This window comes from Gallinula chloropus (assembly GCF_964237585.1).
Source record: "Gallinula chloropus genome assembly, chromosome: 17".
NCBI lineage: Eukaryota > Metazoa > Chordata > Aves > Gruiformes > Rallidae > Gallinula > Gallinula chloropus.
Window position 1 is genome coordinate 11,695,136 of NC_140102.1, and position 25,566 is coordinate 11,720,701.

At 48.7% G+C, this 25,566-nt stretch overlaps 3 protein-coding genes across 5 annotated transcripts; 1 reads left to right on the plus strand and 2 right to left on the minus strand.

Annotated features, from left to right (window-relative positions):
- Positions 1-1,391: 1,391 nt before the first annotated feature.
- Positions 1,392-4,189, minus strand: GATC (glutamyl-tRNA amidotransferase subunit C). Of its 3 annotated transcripts, none has more exons than XM_084271893.1 (4): positions 4,029-4,189; positions 3,612-3,775; positions 2,862-2,965; positions 1,392-2,218 (listed from the first exon to the last, which is right to left on the minus strand). In XM_084271893.1, exons 1-4 carry the CDS (start codon positions 4,179-4,181, stop codon positions 2,160-2,162), a joined length of 480 nt encoding a protein of 159 aa, XP_084128019.1. In that variant the 5' UTR covers positions 4,182-4,189; the 3' UTR covers positions 1,392-2,159. The 3 variants fall into 3 exon arrangements, with proteins under 3 accessions (XP_084128019.1, XP_084128018.1, XP_084128020.1); XM_084271892.1 differs by having other exon boundaries at positions 3,612-3,778; XM_084271894.1 differs by having other exon boundaries at positions 2,862-2,982; positions 3,612-3,778.
- Positions 4,190-4,282: 93 nt separating this feature from the next.
- Positions 4,283-5,478, plus strand: TRIAP1 (TP53 regulated inhibitor of apoptosis 1). The gene is made up of 2 exons (XM_084272296.1): positions 4,283-4,454; positions 4,829-5,478. The coding sequence occupies exons 1-2, from the start codon at positions 4,308-4,310 to the stop codon at positions 4,910-4,912; spliced, it is 231 nt and encodes a 76-aa protein (XP_084128422.1). The 5' UTR covers positions 4,283-4,307; the 3' UTR covers positions 4,913-5,478.
- A 2,068-nt stretch (positions 5,479-7,546) lies between these two features.
- COX6A1 (cytochrome c oxidase subunit 6A1) lies at positions 7,547-8,946 on the minus strand. Its single transcript, XM_084271847.1, has 3 exons — positions 8,788-8,946; positions 8,324-8,463; positions 7,547-7,814 (listed from the first exon to the last, which is right to left on the minus strand). The coding sequence occupies exons 1-3, from the start codon at positions 8,888-8,890 to the stop codon at positions 7,728-7,730; spliced, it is 330 nt and encodes a 109-aa protein (XP_084127973.1). The 5' UTR covers positions 8,891-8,946; the 3' UTR covers positions 7,547-7,727.
- Between the last annotated feature and the right edge of the window lie 16,620 nt (positions 8,947-25,566).

Consider the following 25,566-nt stretch of genomic DNA (forward strand, 5'->3'; position numbering starts at 1 on the left):
TGAGTGTGTGGGTAAGGGAGCAGCAGCGAACTGGCAGTTTTAAGCCTAGCCTGTGCTGCATTGGGAATGTGGGATCATCCCTGTGCAAATTGTTGGGTTTGGGTGTTGCTTTTACATAGTTACTTGCCGGTATAACTGGTTGGAAGCTCCTGTGGCCATGCAGTTTACTCTCAAATTCCTCTTCCCCATGTCCCCATTCTCTCTGATGGTCAAAAAGGGGCCAAAATAGGTAGAACAAGCAGAGATTTCTCAAGCTGCTAATTCTCTGTGTTGTATGGTGTCACTTGAGGTCTTTCCTTGTTGTGATTTATGTATCATATATGACTTTTAGGCTGAGCTTGTATATTTGTAAAACTTGTAGCATTTGCAGGGGCTGAATCTCCAAATAATGTGGTGTTACAGCTTTGCAGAGAATTGGATTAGTGGGGTTAGATAACTAACTCAACACCCTTGAAAGAATTCAAGTATCGTAATAATTACATGTTTTATGCAGCTATGTTTGTGTGTCTATCACGGAAACTTAATGAAGTAACTGCCCAAACGAGAGTAGGAACAGTGTTTCCTCTGAGAAATATGGAAAAAAAAAGTCAGTTCCAGGAAAAAACCCCAAACAGTGGAAATCTTGCCAAGCATACAGCATTCTGAGGGTGATGAGTGAAAGCAGATCCTACCCAGTGGCTGTGATTTCTCATACCAGCAAAGAGCTGTAGTCCTTTTCACTCATCCCAGGTTTTCTATTAAATAGCATGTAATGAATTGACTTCTTTGAGATGTTAAGAAACAAGAGTGTGTGTATGATTAATCTCCAACATCTATTGCCCAGTGTTTGCAGGTATGGGGAAGGCACAGCTCACAGGAGGGATAGTCATTACAGCCATGCTCGTGAAGGCAGGCAGGGACACAGGCACCAAGCTGGTAGTGCTTATCATGCAGATGTATGGAAAGACAGAGTGGGAGCAATGGCTCTTCTCTGCAGAAAGATAAAGCACATGCACTGGACATGTTGGCATCTCAGGAGGTGAGTTTCTGCACGTGCCTGCACAGTAGTGGAGCATACTTTCCTTCTGTCTGCAAGAGCAGACTCAGGACTGAGATTTCAGTAACTTCAGGGGTCTTCTCTAGCACTTCTGAAGAAAATTCCACTATGCCTCAGGACATAACTCCATGCACAAGAACACAAATTTGAATAAATAATTCTGGATTCCTAAATCTGTGGGTGGATGGGGCATTGTCCAGGAAGAACAGTTACTGCTGCTTCTTGCTAGCATGTCTGCCTGCTACACTCAAGCATACTGGGGTTCTTATACTTCTATAACCTGTTCCAACCAAAAAATAAGTTATAGTACATATTTAGTTCACTGTGCCAACAGAACAGAAATGCCAAGTTCACAAGTAATTACATTCTTTATTTACAAGTTTAGCCATAATTTAAATAACACAAATAATTGCAGTGCTTTTTTTGAAAAGAAAAAAATGCTTAATCCACACTGCCACTGCCACAGGAGATACACATTCTGTGGACAGAAATACTTCTGGCAGTCATTTCTGTGCTTGAGAAGTACTTTCCCAAATGATGCACAACTCTGAGTATTTAGTCTGTGAGAATAAAAATACAGTGTGGGAAACAGAAGGTAACCCATACAGACATGGGGCACAGAGATAGAATGAATATTTAGTAGAAGAAAAATACTTGAGTGCATCATATTCTCAAAGTGCCTTTTCAGGCACTCAGCAGCGTTACAGACTCCTCCTTCCTAACAGGCTTAGTTAATTCTGACAGGGGCAGAGCCAGAGAAACAGGGAAATACAGACTTCTAACCTCTCCCTTTCCTGATAAACTTGATGAGGCAAAAATAGTGTTCTGGGGTTTTTAAGCATTGCCTTTGGATGTTCTCTTTATGCCATTCATTATCCTAAAAGACTCACATCGAATTCCCTTTGCTAAACAAAAGCACTGAGGTCATCTGTCAGGCTGCATTCTGGCTTCACAGACACCAAGTATTTCAGTAGGACTGCTGAAGGTTTTATACCTTCCTCCTTCTCTTGTGTTGTCTTGCAAGTGTTCTCCTTTTGATACATGCTGGGGGGTTTCAGACGTGGCTGCACAAAGCTTTGTCTTTTCAAGTAAAATACTGAAACCCCGTTTGGGTTCTGGGCTTTCACAAAGAGCTCTGCAGGAAAGTCTCTCGTTCTTCCAGCTTTGGTAAAGGGATGTTGCCTGATAGGAAACAAAAGTTGCATCAGACCAGCTGCAAATTACCTTCTGGGTAGTACGACTTAGAATAAACCAGAGAAGTCATAGAATCACAGGGGTTGGAAGGGACCTCGAGAGCTCATGGGGTCCAACCTCCCTGCCAAAGCAGCTCCCCAGCTCATATTGCACAGGTCGGAGTCCAGATGGGGCTGGAATCTCTCCAGAGATGGAGACTCCACACCCCCTGGGCAGCCTGTCCCAGGGCTCCCTCACCCTCACTGGGTAAATGTTCTTCCCCATGTTGGTGTGGAACTTCCTGTGCTCCAACTTGCAGCCACTGCCACTTGTGCTGTCCCCACAGACACTGAAAAGGGGCAGTTTGGTGCTAAGTTATGCATAGGGAGCTTACATTTCCTGAGCAAGCAAGGAAAGCAAGGCCTGTCTGACTTCCTGTAAGTCATTGCTCAACGTGTGAGGTACCTTCAGAGTACGGTGAGCTGCTGTACTGCTTTGGGACTGAGAGAGCACAGAGCCATTTACATGGATGGCTGCAGTTATTTATTTTAGTCCTTCCTTATTACCAGCTAGTATTTCTGAAAGTAAATGCAGTTATATTCCTCAGGATAACTCAAGGAAGATTAGGAGGTTTTTAGAAGCAGGACAATACCTGGTGGGGCTACAAAATATTCCTCTACTTTCTCTCTGGCGTTTTTCAGCAGCTCACTTGTGCAGTTGCCTTCTGTAACATCATCTTCTCTGAGGTACAGACACCTGAAAGACAAAATTTACTAAAAAATTACTGGCTTGTATTTAAAGACTTCTATGATGTAGGAAGCGTGACTTAGCTCTAAACCTGGTTTGGGTCTGAAGTAAGCAGTAAGACAACTATTGGAATATTCTGAAGTAACTAAGACTGCCACAGATATCTGGGGAGCAGCGTGTGCTGATCATTCATGACAAGTAAGATGTACAAAGGAACTGGAAGACAAGGGGCAATGGGTACAAGCTGGAGCACAGGAGGTTTCATGTGAAGATAATGAAAAACCTTTTCCCTGTGAGGGTGACAGAGCCCTGGGAGAGACTGCCTGGAGAGGTTGTGAAGTCTCTTTTTCTGGAGACATTCAAACCCACCTAGATGTGTTCCTGTGTGATAATCTAGGTGATCCTGCTCTGGAGGGGGGTTGGACTAGGTGACCCCTTCCAGCCCCTGGCATTCTGCCATTCTGGGATTCACCTTTGCTGCGCTTACACCTAAAGGTGCCAACACCACCCTCCTTCCACACAAACCCATGGCAAGGCTCCTCTGTAAGCAAAGGGGCCACACACGTAACCAGGGTGACTCCCAGGGGAAAAGAAAAGCTACAAAAGCCAGTGGTCTGGTACCTCAGTAGCCAAAAGGAGCCTGCTGGCCCGTTACCTGTCCTCCAGGACCGAATCCATGGGCTCCACACCATCGGTGTCCACTTCGTGAAGCTGCTCGGCAAACTGGATGGCCTTCTGCAGCCGCTCCACACCCTCCGCGTCGCGGAAATCCACCAAGGCCAGGTGCTCCAAGCGATCCAGCACCGCCACCGTCACCGCCTGCTGCGCAGCGACGCGCCGGGGCAGCGGCGGCAGAGCTGAGCGAGCCCGGCGCCGCTACCAACGCCTCGCTCCACGGCACGGCCGCCCCCCCCCACCCCTCCGTCCGCTGAGGCGCGGTGAGTTCTGCGCTCCCCTGGCAAACCGGCGGTAACCGAAGCCCCGGCTCCCCCCCATCTCCCGCCCGGGGCGGCGTTCCGGGGCTGCGCTCGCCCCATCCCCCGCTCTCCCCCGGCCGGGCCACCCTACCTACCTGCGGGGCCGGGCGCGGCGCGCCGCGCTGCCAGGCCGGGCGCGGGGGAACCGGCGCGGAGGACCCGCTGGACGCCGCCGACGGGGCGCGGGCGGGAGGCAGCGGCGGCCGCGCCCCGCGGAGCCACCGCCCGAGGGACAGCGGCGCCCGCATCGCGCGCTACCAGGGGCTCCCCCACGCGTCAGCGCCCCGCGCCGGAAGCGCGTCAGAGCGGCGGCGCGGCCGGGCGGGCGGGGCACCGGCGCGGTGACGGGGCGCGGGGGGCGCCGGGCCGCCGCCATGAACAGCGTGGGCGAGGCGTGCACCGAGCTGAAGCGCGAGTACGACCAGTGCTTCAACCGCTGGTTCGCCGAGAAGTTCCTCAAGGGCGAGAGCGCCGGGGACCCCTGCGGGCAGCTCTTCAAGCGCTACCAGCTCTGCGTGCAGGTGCGTGCTGCGCCCGCCGCCCGCCGCCGCCCTCGGGGCTGCGCTGCGCTGCCGGGCGGCCGGGCTCCGCTCACCGCTCTCCTGGCAGCGCCGGCAGGGGCCCCGGCCCGCAGCTCCGCCGCCATTTGCCGTCGCGGCGCTTGATGCCGGCGGCGTCTCCTGGAGCCTGCTCCTCCGCAGGCTGCGAGGCCTCGCTGGGCCAGGAGCCGCAGCCTGAGTTCGTGGTGCTTGCAGAGCATCTCTGCTACCGAAGCTTTGTCCAAACCAGTCTCCAGGCTACCCTCCCTGCGTGGGGTTTGGTAGCAGAGCTTACATCCCTGAGCACTACAGACGGTTCGAGTTTACTTCCCTGGGTTTGTTTTTCTTCTTTGCAGAAAGCCATCAAGGAGAAGGACATACCTATTGAAGGCCTGGAGTTCATGGGCCCAAGCAAAGGGAAAACTGAAAACTCTTCCTGACCTCAGCAGTCGGGGTGGGAGTCACTGATATGAGCCTTCAGATGAAGCAGCGTCACCAGGCATGACAAGCCTACAGGCCACCAGGGCAAGACCTGTGTTAAGCTGCTTACTGGGAAGGAAGGAATTGGTTCTGCTGGTACAAACAGCCACCAAAAAAAGAGACTGGACCATGTAACTCCTGCTGCCCTCTGAGTGAACGGTGGTGGTGGTGGTGGTGCAGCACCTAACAGTGTGAAGCCCTTTGAACTAACTTCCTATTGAATGTCCTCTGTAACGGTAAAGTGCTTCTTGGGGTGGGCAGAGATAGAAGCTGCTTTGTTAGCAATTTCTTTTGTTTATTTATATAACACTTGGAAGTGTTTAAAGAGACTTGGGAAGAGGTGTGGATTTCCTTTGTCTTCTCTCTGCTGCTGAATTCTGGTGACATAAGTTCGGTTTATATGATCTTGAATGCTGAGGGGCTGAAGCATTGGTTTGTGTCAGCAACAGAGTGGTGTAAAAGCACTGTCTTGGACCTGCAATAACTTAGCCAAAATAAATATAACCAAGTTCTATTTTGTTCAACTAGATAACTGTGCAGTAGAGTCTGTGACACCCAGGAGGGATGGAGGTGGCCTGCAACAGAAGCCACTTTTAATGCAGAGGCTACTTGTTCAGCCTTGCCTGGGGTACTGAAACAATCCTGGAGCTGGGTTCTCTCTCCTTTAGCATTACACTTTCCTTCAGTAACGCTGCAGTGCAGACCTGGCTGTCCTTTCCCACCCTGCTGCAGAGCACTGGGCTGGTCACCATCCCTGCTACACTTCTGCTTGTGGCACTTAAAGCACGTGCTGAACGAGGGAAACACTGAGTTGCTGCTGGACAGCTGGTGATGGTAAAAGCCCCAGACCTGCTCACAAAGCTGCTCCTTGACTCTGTGCACTTCACACCCAGGACAGCAAACAGCAGCTACCTGCCCTGGGTTGTAAATGGCAGAAATGCTTGCAGCAGCTGGAGGTGTTTGGAAGGGAAGCAAGGGGTGGGGATCCAGCCCGTCCAGCAGCCCTCTAAGCGCTGTGGCAGGGAAGAGATTTCCACTGACCTTTGCACAGGGATGGGGAAAAAAATTGTCCCCTCTTGTTACACCAACACAGGTGAAAGTGAAAAATATTGCCTGGTGAGAGATGAGAATTCAACTCCTATTCCTCCTTGCATTAGTGAGGAAGAAAGTGAGCTTCACTCTCTGCCTCTAAGCACTACCTGAAGGATCACTCAGAGGTTTTACTGTTGCTTTGGGTCTTTTTAATTTTAAACCCAAGTTGCAGTTCTCAGACTATCAGGCTTGTCTGCACCACAGGCTGTCAGTACTGACCCCAGACACTGAGAGCAGTGTGGGACTTGTGCAGAGGATCAGGAGCTGCTGCAGATGGGGCCATTTCTCCCCCTGGCTTCAGCGACAGGGGGACTGGGTGAGCCACACTCCTGTTCTCCTGCCGGGTCAGTACAGGGCTAAACAGACAAGCTGTTGACACTTCCAACTGCTGGGTCCCTCAGGTACAGATTAAAATAGCAAGTGTAGGGAAAGGACACTGTAAATAGGATAAGTATGCAGGTGTTTGGTAACTGAAGAAGTGTGTTTTTCTGTGGTACTCTCGTAGGAATGAACGTAGTGGTGCTTTGTCACCTTTAAAACACTGTGCCCATCAGTGCCTTGTTCTGTGCTTTTAACACAGAAAAGCTTGTCTTAGCAGTCATTTTACTACTAAGTGGATGAAATAAATTGCTTTAAGACATGGGGAGGGGTGTCCTGCAGCACTCACTGAGCTGCTCACTTGCCCTCCCTTGCTCCTTTCGGCAGCAAGATGCCCAGCCAGCCACTGTGTTCTTCCTTCTGGGGAAGAGAGTGTTAATGACAGCCAAGCCCTAAGCCCTCCCTTCATACCATGCACAAACACACACAAGTTGCAGAAAGAATTGGAAAATGGTTTATGTGCAGAGAATTAAAGCTTCAAAATGAATATTGTATTGGAACAGAGTCAAGGCTTTAGAATTGGCTGTTAAATATGGAAGACAATTAAGCTTTTCTAGGTTAAGAGGCTTCTGAGTGACACTGATGTATTAGACATATGCAATGGAGAAAAAATTGTGTTTCCATTTTTAGCACATGGATGAGAGACTCTGCACAACCTGATTCAGCTTTATGAGCAGCAGAGTTGTGAGCAACATGCAGGCTGATAAATGTGAAAATCTGAGAGCTGGAGATTAACACTGTGGAGGCTCACAGGGCTTAATTAAACATCTTTGCTGCTGCTCCTTCTCCCAGAAGGGAGACTGTTAATAAATATTGCAGTAGCTGATTATGGAGAATGTGCTTTGGTATATATTGAATTTTAATCTGCAGTATGAGGCTGATACCTGTTCATCTGGCTGTGGGTTTACAGTCATCAGTTAAAGCAGACGTGAAGTGTATGGAATTAATATCCTATGCCAAATGTGTTTCTGTTGTGTTACCAGATCCAGGAGCAGGTTTTGACATTGGGGTACTCAAACCCTGACTCCTGCACTGTATCCTGTGGGAAGCCTCAATGTTCTAATCAAACTCTGAACTAAAGGACTTGTAAGGATTCAGATTAACAAAAAAATCAGATCCTAAACTCAAGTTCAGAGGTGTTTATTTAAAGGACCTCTACACAAGTACAGACAGAGGCTGCAACACTCTTCAGCTTCACCGTAGAAGGAACATGGAGATTAAGTGATGGTTCCCTAAATGATGTTTCCCCACACAACGTTCTGGCACAAGACAGGAAGAGCCAAAGTTCTGGCTGTGGTCAGGATCTCAGTGTTCATCTTCATAACCGGTTGGGAGAGCGTTAACGTGGGGGTTGTGGAACAGAGTTTTGTTCCCATCACCCCAAGGAAAAGGCTGTTGGAAGAAGAAAGAAAGTGAACCAGTGGCAGCAGAGAGATCTGTGCAGCACAGGAGATCAGCAGTACCATGGACTCAGCAATGGGACAAGGATTAACTGAGTTGGCATCTGTTCCCAGGCTGTGGGAAGGAAGAGCTGGAAAACACTCTCCCTGTCTATAGACAACAGGATCCTTGCTCTTGCCAAAACATCAGCTGTGCTGTACTATTGGACCTGTCTTGAGAATCTGGGCCCACCTCATTAGCTTTTAGCTTAAGTACAGCAGCTCCAGGACTGAAATGTGTTTCAGCAGTGGGAAGGCCTATGCATGCCATGGGTACTTCACCTGAGCTGTGAGAAACGTTTTTGCTGCCTCAGAAACAAAGCCAGGAGTTAAAATCAGGGCTCTGTACGCAGCACAGCAGCAGGCGGGAGAGCACCAGACACTGTAGTGATTTAAGGTGAAACTCTGCAATTGGGGAACGAATTCAAACAAACCACCCCAAGAGAGGGCAGGCAGACCTACCTTGGTCCTGATCCGGAGGTGAGGGTAGGCGATAAACTCGGGCCTCTCGTGCTCATGCTGCGCCTTCAGGTAGCAGTTCAGCATGCAGACACCGACCCCGGGCAGAGCCACCACGTAGCTCAAGAGCTTCCACAGCCGAGCTAGGGCAACGCGGGGCCCGAGTCACTCCAGCCGCCAGCGCTGTCAGGAGCGGCCCGAGCGCGGCCCCAAGGCGACCGGCGCCTGGACGGGGAATCGCGCCGCGTCCCTCCGCACCGCGCGGGTCAGCCCGGGTTTGGGGAGAGGAGAGCTCCCCACTCCCGCGGGCATCCCGCGCTCACCCGGGCAGGCCGCGGCCCTCCCCCCCCTCCCCGCCAAGGCCCTGCCGAGCGCCCGGACCCGCAGCAGAGGGCACCGGCCGTCAAGGGCAGCAGCGCCCCAGCCGCCAGCCCCGGCTGCGCCCTCGCCCCGCAAGGACCCGTTACCTCCGCTGTCGTCGTGCGCCGCGGCCGACATGCTCCGCCCCAGCAGGGAGCGGGGCGCGGCGGCGCCGAGCAGCAGCCGGTTCACCCTTCCGAGCGCCGCCATCCTCTCCCCCTGCGCCGAACCCACCGGAACCGGAACTCGCGGCGGCCGACGAGCCCGAGCGTGCGCAGTGCGCGCCCACCCTGAGCCTGACCTTGAGCGGCTGAGGGCTCAGACCACCCTGCTGCGCATGCGCAAGCCCTGATGGGCGGGGAAGGGCGGGACTGTTAGTGACGTAGGCGCGGCGGTGTGGCCTTAAAGGGGGCGGACCGGCGCCATCTTGATCATGAGGGGAGGGGGAGGCGCCCGGTTTGCGGGGCTGTGGGAGGGGTGTGGAGCGGTTCCCCGGCGCGAAGGGCGGACAGGACAGGGGCAGCTGGGTGGGGCGAAGCGAAGGAGGCTGGCGGGCTGCGGAGGGGCTGCCGGGCTGGGATACAGCGAGCTGTCCTGGCTTCCACCGCCTGTGGAAGGGCAGCGCTGGGCGGGAGCTGCGAGCAGCGGGAAGGCCGCTGCCGAGCGGCACCGTGTGCAGGGGCGGCCCGGCCCGGTGTCCCCGGGCGTGGCCGGTGCAGGCAGCCCAGGTGTCAGCCCTGGCATCCTGTGAGGCGCTGCCCTCAGCGCGCAGCCTGGGCAGCTCTCTCTGAGTCCCTCTGGGCAGCGGCAGAGAGGGGCTGCCACATGTGCTGCTGTGGCTCTTCTCACGCTGAGGACCGGTCCCGCTGCTGGGGTGTGAAAACAGTTTCAGTCACGGCAGTAAAAAGCTGCTTATCGCTAATGAAATGCAGCTTTGTACCCGCTGATGTCTTTCGAGTTATGTGGGTTCCTGAAATGGTTCTGCTGAAATAACAACATAACTTGAATGCAGATGAAGTCTCAAGGAAAAAAAAAAAAAAAACATTAGTAATTTGCAAATATCTCTATCCTGTTTCATTGTAATTCTTACTTGGAGCCTGGTGGTTTGCTGTTTGACCTTGGTGGAAGCTGTGGAGATGGAGGGTATGTTTTCAAGCACTGAAAACCCCACAGTGAAATGAGACAGCCCATCTGGTAGTGGCTGTAGAGATTGAAATGCATTGAGTGGGAAAGCAGAGAAATGGGAATTGGAGGAAGAGGGTAGGAAGGTATGGTCTGTGAGGGGATGATGATGAGGGAATTATATCTTCCTCCTAACAACATATGTATGTTTTTGGGAGGAGGAGGTTTCACTGTCATACAAGACTGGCATCTGTGAAAGATGAAAAGGAGCTGAAGGAAAGTGCAGGAGCTCCTGGGTTGGGATTATGTTGCTGTGGAGTGCTGCTCTGGCTGGGGGTAGCCCAGGCTTCTGTTTCACCTTGTCCCACCTGTTGGTAAGACCAGAGCACGTGGCACAGTTGTTGGATGGGACCCGTGTGTGCTGCTGGGGAGCACAAGAACTTGTGTCTGAATTCACTGTGTAACATGTAGGAATGGTAAGATGGCTGTGATCTTGGAAGGCTGGTGTGAAGCATACCTTGGTGTAAAATCATTGCTTGGTTGTTTATGTTCACTGTATCTTTGTGGTGTAAACCAAGCACTTGGGTGTGTTTGTTACTCTGTATTATATCACAATTACCTCTTCCAGCACTCCTTTGGATTCAGGCTTATGAGAGATGCTGTATCAGACTTTAAAAAAGGAAGTTCCACACCAACATGTGGAGGAACTTTTCCCCAGTGAGGGTGAGGGAGCCCTGGGACAGGCTGCCCAGGGGGTGTGGAGTCTCCATCTCTGGAGAGATTTGAGACCCGTCTGGGTGCTGACCTGTGTGACCTGACTTAAGGAACCTGCTTTGGCAGGGGGGTTGGTCTTGATCTCTGGAGGTCCCTTCCAACCCCTACAATTCTGTGATTCTGTGAAAAACAACCGAACTTCTGTCTAGGGTGAGGAAGGAACCATACAGTGATATTCTCTAAAATAAAAAGAACTTGTGCTGCTGCAGTAGGCTCAAAAGACAGCATGCAGGTGTTTGTCAGCAGGTGAGAGCAACCAAGGTGTGCTTCTCCCTAGTTACAGAATCACAGTATCATAGGGGTTGGAAGGGCCCTGTCACCCACCAGGACTCCCAGGTCCTTCTCCACAGAGCTCTTCTCCAGCAGGTCATCCCCAGCCTGTACTGATTCAAGTGGTTATTCCTTCCCAGGTGCAAGACCTCTGCACTTGCCTCTATTGAACCTCAAATTCTCTCTGATGCCTTCACTCCTCTGACAGTCTTGAAAATGCTCTTCAGAGAAGAAAATCTTCACAGAGAGAAGTGTGAAGTAGTGCCAGCTCCTAGCACACCTGCCCAGGTTAAAAGTTCTGTGTGAGCGTTTCTTTCACCCATGGAGCTCCAAGGGCCTCACGGAGAGTTCAGGGCTGTCCTGAACCTGTACAGTGGCAGTTTCACTACAATTGCACTGGTTTAAAATCAGACTTTCTTAGGCTGTGTGGTGTAGGAGCCCCCCTTGAGTTCACTGGGCTGCACTGCTGCCTTACAGAGGGGACTTCTTGTGAGTTTTACCTGAAACTGACCTATCTGAAGGCCTGTTGATTGATTTAGAAACTAGCTTATCACCTTTAAACCCCAGCTCTTAAATCCAGCTTTCTGAGGAAGTTTCTTCCAAAAGATCCAGCATCCTGGGAGCTTTCAGAGTGCAGAAAAGCTATGGAAAAAAGCCCTGGAAAAAAGTAGATGGGGGGGGGGGGGGGAAGAAGTTACTTTAAGAAAGCTGCTTTCAGTGTGGGCCAGAACCATAATCTGACCTGGCTCCCCAGTCAGTGTCTCCTGTTGGGTCTCCAGCAGTGACAGATGTGCAGTACCTGATTTGGACATTTTGGATCATATTACTGTTTGGTTTAGCAAAATATGAACACTCACAGTGAGCTTGTGTTCAGTAGAGGTGTGGTTGACTTGCTAAGCTGGAAAAAAGTTGGTAGCAGGAAAGAAAGCTTGAGTTTGTAGGAACTGAGCACAGAAATGCTTGTGAGGGCAGGGAGCAGCAGCCTCAGGTAATGGCCCTGAAAGCTGAAGAGCTTAAAGATAGGGAGGTTCTGCTGTAACTCCGAATCAAAGGCTGCTTTCCCAAAGACTCGTCTTTCACCTTTTTCTGATGTTTTCCCTAGGTGCAGCGGTGGCTAGCAGGGGAAAGAGGACACGGGACACGGCGTGGGTCAGTGATAAGATAAAAGCTGACTGCACGGAAGGCGCTCAGAGCAATGCCGGGCTGGCCCGCCTGGTGGCAAGCTGCTTTCGCTGGAAGCGTCTCTCCGGTGAGGAGGTTTGGGAACAACGACTGTGCTCACTGGGATTTCAGACTCTGATCTCATCTCTCTGCGTTTTCAAGTTTGCAGGGACCCTGCTCATCTCTCTGCAGTGATGTTTCCTCTGTAAGACGCTCTGTTAACGAACGCAGAGCCGGCTGTGGAGATAGCCCCTGTGTCTCAAACTTCACAGAGTTTCTGGGGGGTTCTTCATCTTTCTCCCTGTAGTCCCAGAATGGCAGAAATCAATATTCTGCCATCTGTAAATCCTTTGTTCCCCTTTTCACCAGGGCTTTATCAGCTTTGTAAGTGAAGGAGGGAGGGGGGAAGAGGGCGTTGAGAGGGCCATTGTCCCTTCTCTCGGGAATGATCTGGAAGTACTATGCAAATCTTCATTTGAAGACCCTGGGAACTGGGGGAGGGCTTTAGCTGCGAGCTCGGTAGGAGGGGAGCTCTGCATCTCTGCTCACGCACTCCTGCCTAGTGCAAGTAGCTGGGAAGAGTTTTTTGAACTGGCAAAAGAGAGGTTTTGCGCTTTGTGCACTTCTGGGGGGCTTTGCGCTCCGCTCCGTATGTCCCCTGCTTTGTGCTTTTTTTCTGCCTGCTTCTTGTAAAGGTTTGCATAAGAATTGGGTAGGGGAGAGATCTAAGAGCTGCCATTAGCAGTGCTGAAGCCAGAGCAGTGCAGGGTGCAGCACCCTTCCCCTTCCCCACCAAGTCTCCCACCGAGTAGCAGTGCGGCTCCAGCCGTGCAGCTCGGCTGCTGCCATTAGAGCAGAGGCACAGTTTCAGTAAGCAAACGATTCAGCTGGTCAGGAGTGGTGGAGTGAAAAGTTTCCAGTTCTCAAATCATCACGTCGTAGCCAGGTCTTAAAACACTGCCTCTTACTGGGGCAAAGACTCACAGACCAATACCTGCCTCATGAAACCCTGTCTGTCCCGGCTGGGCTCAGAGCTTCGTGTCATCTGTTTTGTGTTAGGGCAGGGTGACACTCACTGCCAGTTTCCTGGAGTTGCATGGGTCTTCCTTAGGCCTCATGGAAGGAGAAATACCCTGACTGCAGACACGTGGATGGATGGAGCAGTGGCAGAAGGAGAGTTATGTCAGGTGTTGTGCTTGTAACTTACTGTAAGGGTGGGTGTCATGTTTGATTTTTCTGACCTTCATTTTCATAGTATCAGTCTCACTGATTACTTTTTAAACTCTGAGAGGCCTTGTGTTCCCACAAACCCAAAATTACTTTCAGAAGGTGACAGCCCTGGAAGATGCATCACTCCCCTCTCCTGGGTAGCTGAGTTTTGCAGCCTTTTAAAAATCTCACCTTCTGTCAGAGCCATGGAGCACATACCACAAGCCCTGCCTCTGTTACCTCCCACCTTATATCCAAAGCAGTGTAAACCACCAGTGTTTTGTTCAGCAAGTACTTTACTGCTTTGAGGAGGGAGGGTGCATCACAAGCACGCACTCAGATGCACAACTGGGTCTAAATCTGCTCTGATTTTTTTCACATCTAACTCCAGAGTGACTCAGCTGACTTGGGTGAAGGTCCACTGGAACCGTGCTAGCTGGAAACCAGCCTGGATACATTCTCTCCTGTAAGTGCTCCCTACTACCTGTGCACACTCACAGCACCGTGTACATGCCTCTCCCAGTACACTTGTTTGCATGCAGGCTGGTGTATGAATGCACATTCTTCTCACCCACTCTTCACATATGCATGCAAACACACACGCATACTCAAGTGCACACACCCATTCCCTTTCTCTCCTATACATTTGCGCACATACACAGACCTTTTTGAAAGCTCCTGTTTTCAGAAAGGTTTTATTTATAGGTCCTGCCTGGTTGTGAATGTGAAAGGGAGAAAGCCCCTCAGAGGGTTCCTTTCATGTGTAAATCAGCCTAGGCTGAGAGCATTGGGGTCACAGAGAGGAGGATTTCACTCTTAATTACTCAGAGAGAAAGCAGGCAGGGGACTTTCTCAAACTAATAGGGTTGTTCTCTGCTGGGGAAAGCAGCTTGAGATGCCCAGGTTTCTCTTCCATCAGACTCGGGGCTCTGATTCACAGGCCTCTTCTGCCAGTAGCAAGAGCTGGTGCGTATGTGGCACTTGGAACAAGCAGCTCAGCTTCCAAACTGGCTCACTTATTAAAGATGGCTATGCTCATTATGATAACTGGGTGTTCTTTGCAGACCAGTGCAAGAACTGACCTGGTTTGCTTTATTTTTACGCCTCTTTCATTGAAATATTGGTTTAGTCTGTGCTGGGTATGTCTGTGACTTGTCTGAGGCATTCTTCTAGGCATACCTGACAGCTCCCACCTCTCTGCCCAGTAGAAAAATGTCACTGCCTAGAGATTAGTCCAGTGAGCAGGACTCTGAACTTGGACTTAAAACCAGCACTGAATTCCCAGTTCAGCCACTAAATGCCTTTGTGACCTTTGACAGGAGACTGGCTACCCTGTGCCTAGCTGTGAAAGGCCTAATCTTCTCCCTGGGCTGGGGCTGCTGAGAACAAAAGTCAATACAGATTGTGATACCCCTGATAATGAGGCTGGAAGTGCCAGGGTAACTGGGTGAAGCATGTCTGAAGAGACTGTCTCTCTCCTGCAGCACAAGCAGGTGGATTGCCCCACTTAAGTATCAGTGTCACCTCTCATCCACGGACACACAGCTGACTCTGGAAGTGTGCTGCAGGGACGTGTACACCCCAGTCACAAGCCACTCCGTTCTCTGTAGGAACTGCAGGACTTGCTTGTGCAGCCACACATGAACATGGAGTGCAGTTGTCAGTAGTTGCAGGGAAGAGATCTGTGTTTTCACACATGTGTGCACACACACACAAGTTAAGTACATCTTTAACTTCGGTTAAATTCCATCCTTTCATCTGCACCTCCTTTTTATATGGCCTCTGCTTTTCTGGACAGGAAATAAATGCTTTGAGGGCCCAGCGTTCCCAACCTGTGCACAAACACCTCCCTGGGAGCCCTGAGACAGGATGCTGGAGGCTGGCTTAGTTCAGCTTGCCTGGGAAGGCAGAGGGTTTAGTCTGGGAGCACCTGTTTGAGGAAACTCGCAGCAGTGGTGGGGGCCATTGGCAGATGAGGTCAGCAGTCTGAAGTGTCTGCTGAGGTCAGAGAGAAATGAATGGGTCATTTCTTTTGCAAATGAAGAGCTGCAGCCTGGAGCAGCCTTAGCAGAGCCCAGCATGTGGGTCCAGGCTGTTCCTTTTATGAGCTGATGGAAATGGGGCCCAAAAGGACTTCCCTGATGGAGTTCTGTCACAGCCTTTGTTATCTTTGCCTCCCGCAGCATGCACTGGGCATAGAATATGGATTGAGGGTTATCCTGGCTACCGGCACAGTCAAGAGGATGAAGGCTTTATGGCTGCACAGAAAACCTGCTGCTGCAGGGTATCCTTGCTGCCATTCCACAGGAAGAAAAAAAAAATCTTGTTTAAAGATGTAGAACCCATGTTTCTTTCTGCTTTAGTGCTCCTTTTTACCCAGCCTACACTAAAATGAGTAAATCCAAGGGCTGCGTCAAAATAATGCACATAACTGAGTAACAGGGATTGAAAAGCCTGGGTTCTATCTGTCATTCTGGTACTAAGTCGTCAGTTGCTCTGACAGAGCCCTGTGAATGCCTCATGCCTCACTTTTTCTGTAACCCCCTGAGAATAGTAGTGTATTCCTTTTCCTCAAACATGTTGAGGATTTGGGGCACAGAGTGCTTTATTAATGAAAATGTTGCTGTTAGTAGCACCCTCTGTCAATGAAATCTTTTTCTCTGCTTTTTAGGCAACAATGTTACTTTCTCTGAATTGTTGAATTAGCATTCCTTTTCTGTTATATAAACACTCAGTTCTGTCTTGCCATTTGCTCTTTTGCTTCTTTCCAGACCACCGGGGAACTTCTTTTGCTGTGACATTGTAATGGGAGGTGGAGACACCTCGAGGAGAAGGTCGAAACAGACAACAGCAGTTACAGTCAGTAACATCTGCGACTTGAGAAAATCTTGCCTCAGTTCCAGGTTTGTTTGGGATCCTGGGGGGCATCAGGAAGAGTGTGGCCAGCAGGTTAAAGGAGGTGATCCTCTCCCTCTACTCTGCCCCAGTCAGGCCCCACCTGGAGTGTTGTGTCCAGTTCTGGGCTCCCTGGTATAAAAAGGACAGGGATCTCCTGGAGAGAGTCCAGAGAAGGGCTACGAAGATGATGAAGGGTCTGGAGCATCTCCCCTATGAGGAAAGGCTGAGTGAGCTGGGACTGTTCAGTCTGGAGAAAGGAAGACTAAGGAGGGATCTTATTAATGTTTATAAATACCTTAAGTATGGGATGAAGGGGGAAACCCCCTTTCAGTGTCTGTGGAGACAGGACAAGGGGCAATGGCTGCAAGTTGGAGCACAGGGAGTTCTGCACCAACATGCGGAAGAACTTTTCCCCAGTGAGGCTGAGGGAGCCCTGGGACAGGCTGCCCAGGGGGTGTGGAGTCTCCATCTCTGGAGAGATTCCAGCCCCGTCTGGACGCTGCCCTGTGCAATATGAGCTGGGGAGCTGCTTTGGCAGGGGGGTTGGACCCGATGGGCTCTCGAGGTCCCTTCCAACCCCTACAATTCTGTGATTCTGTGCATGCTGCCTTTCCTGTGTGCAGGTATTTTAAATAAGGCAGGACATGAGAATAACTTTCCCTTGTAGGAGCCCAAGGAACAGCTTCCTATTGTTGCTGTCTTTTCATGGCCTCAGATGAAGTGGGGCAGGGTGGGCGTTTCAGGGGGAGGGCAGCCAAGGTTGGAGTTACTGCGCTCAGGGTTTTCCTCACTGCTGTGATGTTAAAGCTGTGACAAGCAGTTAGAAGTTACAACAGTCCTGGGACTGCCAGAACTTGCACTAAAGAGGAAAATGAACTTAGGTTTAAATTTTATTTTTAAGTCTCAGCTGTGTGTGAAGGATTGTTGTTGGGGGGGTTATGGCTTTTATCTCTGTCTTCCTTTAGAAACCTCAGGAGCACTGTCCACCTTTCAAATCTGTTTTGATGTGTTTTAAATGCATGATACAGAGCACAGCCACTCCCAGTAGGCTGCAGAAAGTAGACATAAAGTCGTAACGTGGCTTTGGAGAGGTAAAGCGTGTTCTTTATTTCCAAAAAGCACCAGCCAGGTTTACATCACTTTGTGTAAGAAGAGCTGCAAAAGAGAAGATGGATGTTTCTGAGGGCTTGGGGACAGTTTCATGTCTGGGGTAAGGTTGAGGTTAGCCGTGGAGCCTGTGTCCAGGCAGTAATTTGACAGCAGACATGGGCACACAGTAATGCAGTCTCTGAAAATCACAGAAGCCTGCTGAGTTATTGTGAGCTGGAGGAGCTTTTCTGTTTGTGGGCACATGGGTCTGCCTGCCTCTCATTGTGAAGACATAACTGAGACATAAAGGAGGCTGGCAAATTGCAGAACACTGATGGAAGTGGGGACAGGGGGCAGAAGAAGAAAAGTTAAGAGTTTGTAGACAAAGGGCTTGAGCTTAGTTGTGAATTCCTAGCAGGTATCTGTCTCTAAATGAAAGCATTTGTCAAGTAACTACTGATTTAATGTGGGAATTGGGATAGATATCTGCAAAGGTTTTTGCACCCTGTTGCAGTGTGATTGCAGGAGATGTTGAGAGAAAGCAGTTTTGCCTTCTATCAAAGCTTGTATTTGTCCATGTACCCAAACTGCATGGGGCAGGCAGTGTGGAGGACATCACTCACTGAGACAGATGACACCTCGGGGTATGGGCATACAACATCCCCACAGATTACACCTGGTTGTTAGTACTCTGGCATACTGTGAGCCCTGTTGTTGGCCTGTGCTGCACCTGGCTGATGTCTATATCCCCAGTCCCACAGACCTGCCCCAGTTCTGCCTGGGCAATGCTCTCTACTCAGCCTCTCTGTTAGGAGTAGTGGCTTTCCTGGATCCCAGGTTAGCTCTTTCCACTGCGTGGGGACATCAGCATCACAGTGTAGCTGCTTGGTTGTACTGGGCAGTGGCTGTGATCAGACTGCATGTCTGTGTAGTGCCTGTCACTGAACTGATGGAACAGACACATTCCACAGAGCACAGCCAGCAGCTCCTCTCTGGTCAGGGTGTATCCCCTTTTTTGTGCCTGTCAGGACCTGGCTAAGGAATAGACCAGGCTCTGCATAGCAGGTTGGTAGGCACTCCCCCTACACTTCCCCCAGTACCCTACCACAGCTCTAGCTGATGGACAGGGTCATACTAATTTGAGATTGGTCCTGTGTTCCTTTTTTTTTTTTTTTCTCTTTTAAACTTTCAAAAGCCTCTTCTTGAGCCTTGAACCATTCCCATGCTGGAGCCTTGTGAATTAATTGCCAAGGACTCAAAAGTTTTGGATAGATGCATGCAGAAACTAGCTACATGGTTGACCATTCCTGTAAATCATTGGACTCTTCATAATTCTTTCTGGGCTTTTCCTTAAAAGCCCTCTCCCAAAGTGGACACGAGACAATGGACACCAGCAGGCACAGCTCCCAGTGACTAGGATATTGTCACATATCCAAAAGCCTGGTGGGAGGAGCAGACATTAGCTCTGAATTCATCCTGGCAGGGAGATTTGGCTGAGAGAGGAGGAAAAGAAGGTCAGAGGCAGCTCCAAGGAAACGGCTTTGGTTTAAAATGTTTCATTAGAGTTTTCACACTGGAAACACAAAGTGGGAGAATACAATTGCTTGGCAGAGGAACCACATTTAGTAACAGTCTGTATACATTCTGTACTCCATACAGGAGGAGACAAAATATGTCCCTGACCATCACAGCAAAATTATGGGTCCCTCTTGTAAATGTGACTTTTTTTCCAAAACAGCTTACATAATCTGGAGAGTTTTAAAATCAATATTGATAAAGATGTTGCTTTTCCAGTAGACTTGTGTCTGCTGTAGTCACACCACCTTTGCAGGACAGACTAGCTTTATCTAAGCAGTGTATCTGCATCAGTCCAGCTGGAAACACTATTGGGATGCTCACCTGACATCGTTTCCCTTCTCCTTTGTGTCTGTTTTTGATTTTTCCTGTTGTAACTCAATGAGATACTCATGGTCACCCTTTTCCAAAGGGTTAGGTTTTTCCCTGTTGATTTGACAAGCTCCTTTTTTTGAAGAGAGTTCTCACCTGCTGCTTGAGCTCTGTTGCCTCAGGATGTTTTACCCCCTCATGCAGGCAGGGCTAGGAGTTTGGAGTGGTGTATGTACCCATGAGATCTAGCCAATGCCAGCTTATGGCAAATGTCACCAGTGAGGAGGTAGGAAAGGGGATGCCAGTATGTCTCATCTGCTTTCTTCTTTTGGGACATTGTGTCATCAAAGAATGGAGCAGTTGAAATGTCAGAGGAGTATTTTTTTAGGAAGACAGGATTAGTTTACACTTCTTTTTTCTGTTTTAACTTATAAGTGAAAAACTTGGAGGTGCTTTGTCATTACATCTCAATGGCAGTTTTAAATCTACTCTGGCTTAGAAAGAAGCCTTTTCCAATGGACTGGCAAAACAAAAGCACACATACTGTGCCCTGCAAAGGTCATTCCTGACCAGACCCTGAAACAGCTGAAGAACACCTTGTCAATCTTTCATGCTGCCAAACCCTTGTGTGTGTCCGTACCCTGACTCTTTTGTCAGTGCTCCAGGTAACATTTATGTTCTCTGCTGACTGCTGGGCAGTGTGTTGTCAGGGCCCTGGGTGCACCAGCTGACTCTGCAACCCCTTTACCCTGTCCTACAGGCTTGGATGCCTGTGTTTGTCCCAATATGCTGGAGTATAACCTGGCATCAGACTGCTCTGGAAAGATCTGTGTGCCAAAGAGGTGGGAGAAGCCTGCTGGGGCCTCCCTGCTTCCCTTGGGAGCCACTGCACAGAGCTGCCCTTGTCCTCTGTTCTCGCCTCAAGCAGGCTGTAGGGGTGTGCACACCTGCCTATGGACCTTGCTCCTGACCCTGACTTGCTGTCTTGATTTTCCACCTTGGCCTCAGACCTGGCTCATCTCTGCAGGCTTGTCTGACAGTCCCTGGGCTCCTGGTAAATGTGATTGCCATCACTGGACCTGCTCAGCTCTTCTTGCTTGGCCACTGTGCCCCTTTACCCCAGGGCCCTTTCCCTCCCTGCCAGCCCTGCTCCCCTCCACTCCTCGCACTGCCCCGCTCCCGGGCATCACCGTCTGAGAGAGTGAATGGGCAGTGACACAAGAGACATTGTGGGGTCATGCTGGTTTATTGCCACGGAAAATAAGACTGTGGCAGGAGATTTGCCTCCCTTCGTTTCCAACTTCTGACCAGACAAACCAAAATTCGGGTCTGTTGGCAAGAGCTCGGCCTGCCAAGGAAACAGCCGGCAGGAGGAGCTCTCTAAACACTTCGACGGATCATTTTCAGACTCTGATAGCTGCATGTTTCAAGGACATCACTAGATCTTCTTTCTTGGGACTTCCCTGCAGACAAAACAGCAGCAGACGCAAGTTCATGGTATTACAGTTGAGCAGCTCCAGTGATTGGGGTTTTGTTAAGATTCCTCAGGTTCCTTCTCCCACTACAATGCTTTTCTCTGACCCTGTTTCAGAAACTTAAAGTGTTCCTGAAGGTGTTAGGGATTCTTTTTATGGTTCCTGGAAGGTGACAAGTGTTATATCTTCCAAGAAAGTCAGTGTGAGGTTTTATGGACAGCAACCTAACTGCAAAGAATTGCAAAGCAGTGTTTATCTTTGTATAGAAAGATAGTCTGCTGGATTCCCCATGATCTCTGAAAGGACCTTGAAGCAGAGAAGCTCCAAAATATATCTGTGCCATTCTAAATATTGGCCCCACAAAGCTATTCAGACAGTTATTAAAAAAAAATAATTCAGATTACAGAAAAAGAAAATACATTAATGTGGTGAATTCTCTACTTTTGTAAGTCTGGCCCTCATTTAGTTATCTAAATGGGAACTAGATGGCTTCTGGTCTTGAATGTTGCTGTAATAATTATTTTGATTCTGAATGCGCCAGAAACTATTCTAATGCATATCAGTGTAAATTAAGTCAATAGAGATTCTTCAAATTTATCCTGGTGTTCAAGAGAATGGAATTCATGCACTTCAATTTACAGCTTATTAAGTGATCAGAATTAATGAACTCGCAGCAACCTTCTCTGTTCTTGTTTACACGGTTTCTTCCCATTCACTCATAACGTACATGATTTAGAAGCAGCAGAGAGTTGAAAAGGCAATGTGTGGGTCAGATATGTCCCATGGAGCACAGCATTGTACTTCAGGCTTTAATCATTTTAATCAAGGCAAAGCTGCTGTGTAGAAATGGCACCTTCTGACTCAGTTGATGCACAGAAACCCAGTTTTGATTTTTCAGAACCCCCTCTGCATTCTGAAAGGTAGTAAAATATTTGTGCTGAGGAACAGGGAAGGTATTCTCCAGAGTCACTGGAGTTTAAAAGATGCAGAGCAATTCCTCCTATTTTTTGAGAGTAATTTTTCAGCGTAGCACCATATTTCAGCCTGGGGGTTGGGGATAGTGCAAACCATTGGAACCACCTTTCCTTTTATTTTGAGATGTGGAAATCACTTGGGATGTCACCAAGAAAACATTGCATAAACCGGTTTTTTTTAATCTCCCCACCCTGACCAACTGAAGGTTATCCCAACTGTGCCTCATTCAGTTCAAGGTTGGAGTGACAAAAGGATCCCTTTGATTTTCCTACAGTTTAAGGCTAAACTTGTGAGGCTGAGTGTTCATCTGAACTCTATTTTACTCTGACTTCATGGAACTAGACAACTTCTAAATGCTCCATCTGATCAATTGCAAAAATTTCAGAGACTTATTACTGGGAGAGAGGACATCACTAATTTGTGAAAATACTAAGAAAATGAAAAGGGAAAAATAGGGGATCAGCAGTAATTTAGATACCACTGTATTTGTAGATGAAGCAACAGGGTGATAGCACTTGCATACCAATACCCTTATCTCATCTTTGTCTATCACTCTAGAAAAGTTATCATGTGAGCACAGTGAAAGATCTATCACTAGATAAATAATAATACAGTGCTTGTATGCAACCTCTGCAGAACTGGAGGAGAATGAAGATCTGAAGTCAGAAGGAAAAAGGATGGAGGACACACAGCTACCCTGATACAAGGGAGTTGAGGGTACCCCACTACAGCAGTAATGTATGTGCCCACAAAAACCCTGATAGTGACATTTAGAGAACCCCTTTAAGGAAAGGAGGTAGATGGGAAGTTAAATTGTTATTGTAGAAGAGAATGAGGGATTCTACAAGAGGAAAATGTTGGGATGGCAGCGAGCCATACACTGCCTGCTTGGGGGCACCACATGCTAGGAGAGGCTGAGGGGTTTGGAAAGGTGGCATATGAGGTGTTTGTGCAGGGGAGAGTGCAGCTTGTGTTGTAAATCCCTGTAAGAGAGAGCAAAATCCTTAAAGGAAGGGCTGTAGGTAGTGAAGTGCCCTCAAGAAATGAGAAACGGGCCAGGCATCTTGCACTGAGGAGGTGAAAGCCAGGGGCATGGAGGTAGCAAACTGCAAAGGTCATTTCCAACCTCATGGGCTGGTTCTGGCTGATGCATGGCTTGCTGAAAAACAGAGGAACTGGTAACTCAGGCAGGCTAAAGTGGAGCCCAGGGCTGGACAGAGCTCTGAGCAGAGCCACTCAAGCAGCTGACTCTGAACTTGGTCCCTGCAGAGCAGCTGAAACTGCCTGCCTGGCTGCTCCTCTCTGTACGGGTGCTGAGGTGGTCACCTGGGGGACTACAGGCAGTCCCTGTGTGTGAAAGTACTGTGCAGAGGCAGGTAGCCTCTGAAAATCGATGTGCAGCAAATTAAATTCCTAGTTCTTTTTACCTCTTTTTGCTTATGTACTTGTATACCAATCTTAAACAAGGAGATAGGACCTCAGAGGAAAGAGTAATGAAATGATGCTCAGCTCCCAGGATTTGTAGAAGCAGGGGGAGGAGAGCCCGTGGTTGCATTTGTGGAAGGAAGAGCATGGTGGATTCACAGGACTCAGCTTTAAGTATAATTAGCTTAAAATTCTGATTGAAAAGCAAATGTGCCTTAATACACATTTTGAGTACTCCTCTATTTCTGAAATTGTTACCTTTTTCCCTCTTTCCTTCTTAGTGCTCAGTGTTCAAGCCCACAAAGCAATAACTTAACACCACCACCAGTATTTCCAAGTTCTGTTTCTTTAAGAAGTTCATAAAACTTGTCACAATACCCCAGTAAAGCTCTTTCTGCTGTGCTATCTAATCCAAAGTAGTTTATATCAGATTTATGTTCTGGCAGCTCTGTGATAAACTTGGACTCTACCACATTACAATCACAAAAGATTACTTAAAGTTGTTGTTACTGAATTTGAAGGACTCTTTTGTTTCATGCAGTCCTGCACCCCCATACCAAGGTTGTTGTCTCCATGGCTCTGCACCTCATACATTTACAAATTTAGCCAGAGATTAAGACATTTCTACCAGCAACAATTTAATATTTTGGTAGATTTCATTTGAGTTAAAATTGTAAGTGACTAAAACACAGTGGAAGACACAAAGCATTGGAGAATTCAATGAATTCTGGTATTGTGACCAAAGAGTCCTTGAGATGTAAATGCTAGGTCTCCTCTCTCTAATGTAAGTCCCCTTAAACCTAATGTCTCAATTCATTAAGGCTTCCCTGGATCAATCTTGTGAAATTCCTAGAAAAAGACAATTATGCAGAAAATTATCAGACTTTTGATTCATCCTGGAGTGAGACCATGCAACTTAGCCTGAAAGCATGAAAGACTGAAACTATGGTGTCAGTCACACCCTCAACACACTGATTAGAGGTGTAACCACAGGAGGAATTCATCACAAAATCTTTCCCATCTGAAATCAAGCAGAGCTCAGGAAATGGCTGCCAAATACCCAGGGCCAGAGACCTCTCATCCTGGGGCCAGTCCTCCTGTTATCCAGCAATATGAAGCTTTTTCTGTCCCAAATTTATGGAAAGAGGAAAGATTACTGACATATTGTAGGTGATGGAATGTTTTGGGTTAGTTTTTGTTCAAATGAATCTACATTTGGCTGAAGAAATAGCAGTTTTTCTTCCTGTGATTCCAGGAGGAACAAATATTTACCATCTCTCTTCCAAGTGAGAAGTTCACCTCCTAACATCAGGAGAGCCCTTGGGGTTGGAACTAACAGTGACTGCCAACGTTCGTTGTCTGATTCTTCTGACATTTGTAAAGCATTCATGGAATTTGTGGGTTTCCTTATAATGTTATATCCCAAACACATGACTAGCTCAGCAGGGCTGTCATGGAGGGTCACTCTGCATTGCTTTAAGATCGGTGGGAAGTCCAGCTGTGTAATTGCAGCAGCTGAACAGAGCATGGACAGGCAGAGGACATGGTGAACTTCTCAGCTGGCTTCTTGTTTCCAACCCCATGCTCTGTTGTGTTCTGCTGTGAGAATCCTTCAATTCTTCTTCCCTTTGGGTCTTTAACACTAGCAGATGGAACTCCAGCTCAACTTTCAAAAACTCTGAATAATTTATTAAGAACAAAATTGTTGGGTCTGAGAGCTGGTTCCTTCTCTCTCTCTTTCTCCTTTTCTCTTTGCAAACTGCCTTTCAGAGGCAAAGTTTCTAATTACAGGTCAGGGAAGCAGGTTTAATCACACAGCAGAGCCCTTGATGCAGCATTAGAGAGTGTTATTTATACACCTGAATTAATAGGGATGCAGCATTTCAGTTGAGAAGAATAAGATGGTTTTCAATTTCACTCTTTTTATGTGAAACAAACCACATCAGATTCACTGGGCTTTTTGACCTAAATTATTGGGATTTTGAGTAGCTAACAAGTAACTGCTGTGCAGAACTAGAGCAAAAAAGGAGCAAGAATAGACAGAGAACCACTCACATAGCAGGGGAACAACAGGAGCAGGATGTATCAGAAAAAGCTGGGAGGGGAAAGGCAAAGCCATTGGGAAAGCTGAACAGGGTAAAAATACATACGTGCAGCTGTCTATCCCAAGGAAGACTTTTGGAGAGTGGGAACATCCACAGAAACTGGAGGGCAGTCTGCAGTGTGTTGGCACACCCCCAGATACCTCAAAATGTTGTTCTTTTAAGGCCAAGAATAGGCGAGGTGGAGATGAAATCTGAAGCGTGTGAGGAGTCCCTCGTACTCCATGCTGCAGGGAATGGGATCCCTGCACCATCAGCATGTAGAGTCATCAGCAGATCTTATGGGAGGTATTGGTTCTGTAGCAGTGAAAAGAGGTGGGGAGTCCTGGACAGGATTGTTCTTGCAGCATTGTGAGCTCCAATGTGACTTACAGCAGAACAGAGATTTATTTTCTCTGCTATTTTGGATGTGAAACTCTCAACCCCTGTGGACTTTCATTCCCTGTCTCTAACTGGTGTAGTTGGGCTTTGTTTTTGGTTTTTGCTTGGCTCCTTGAAA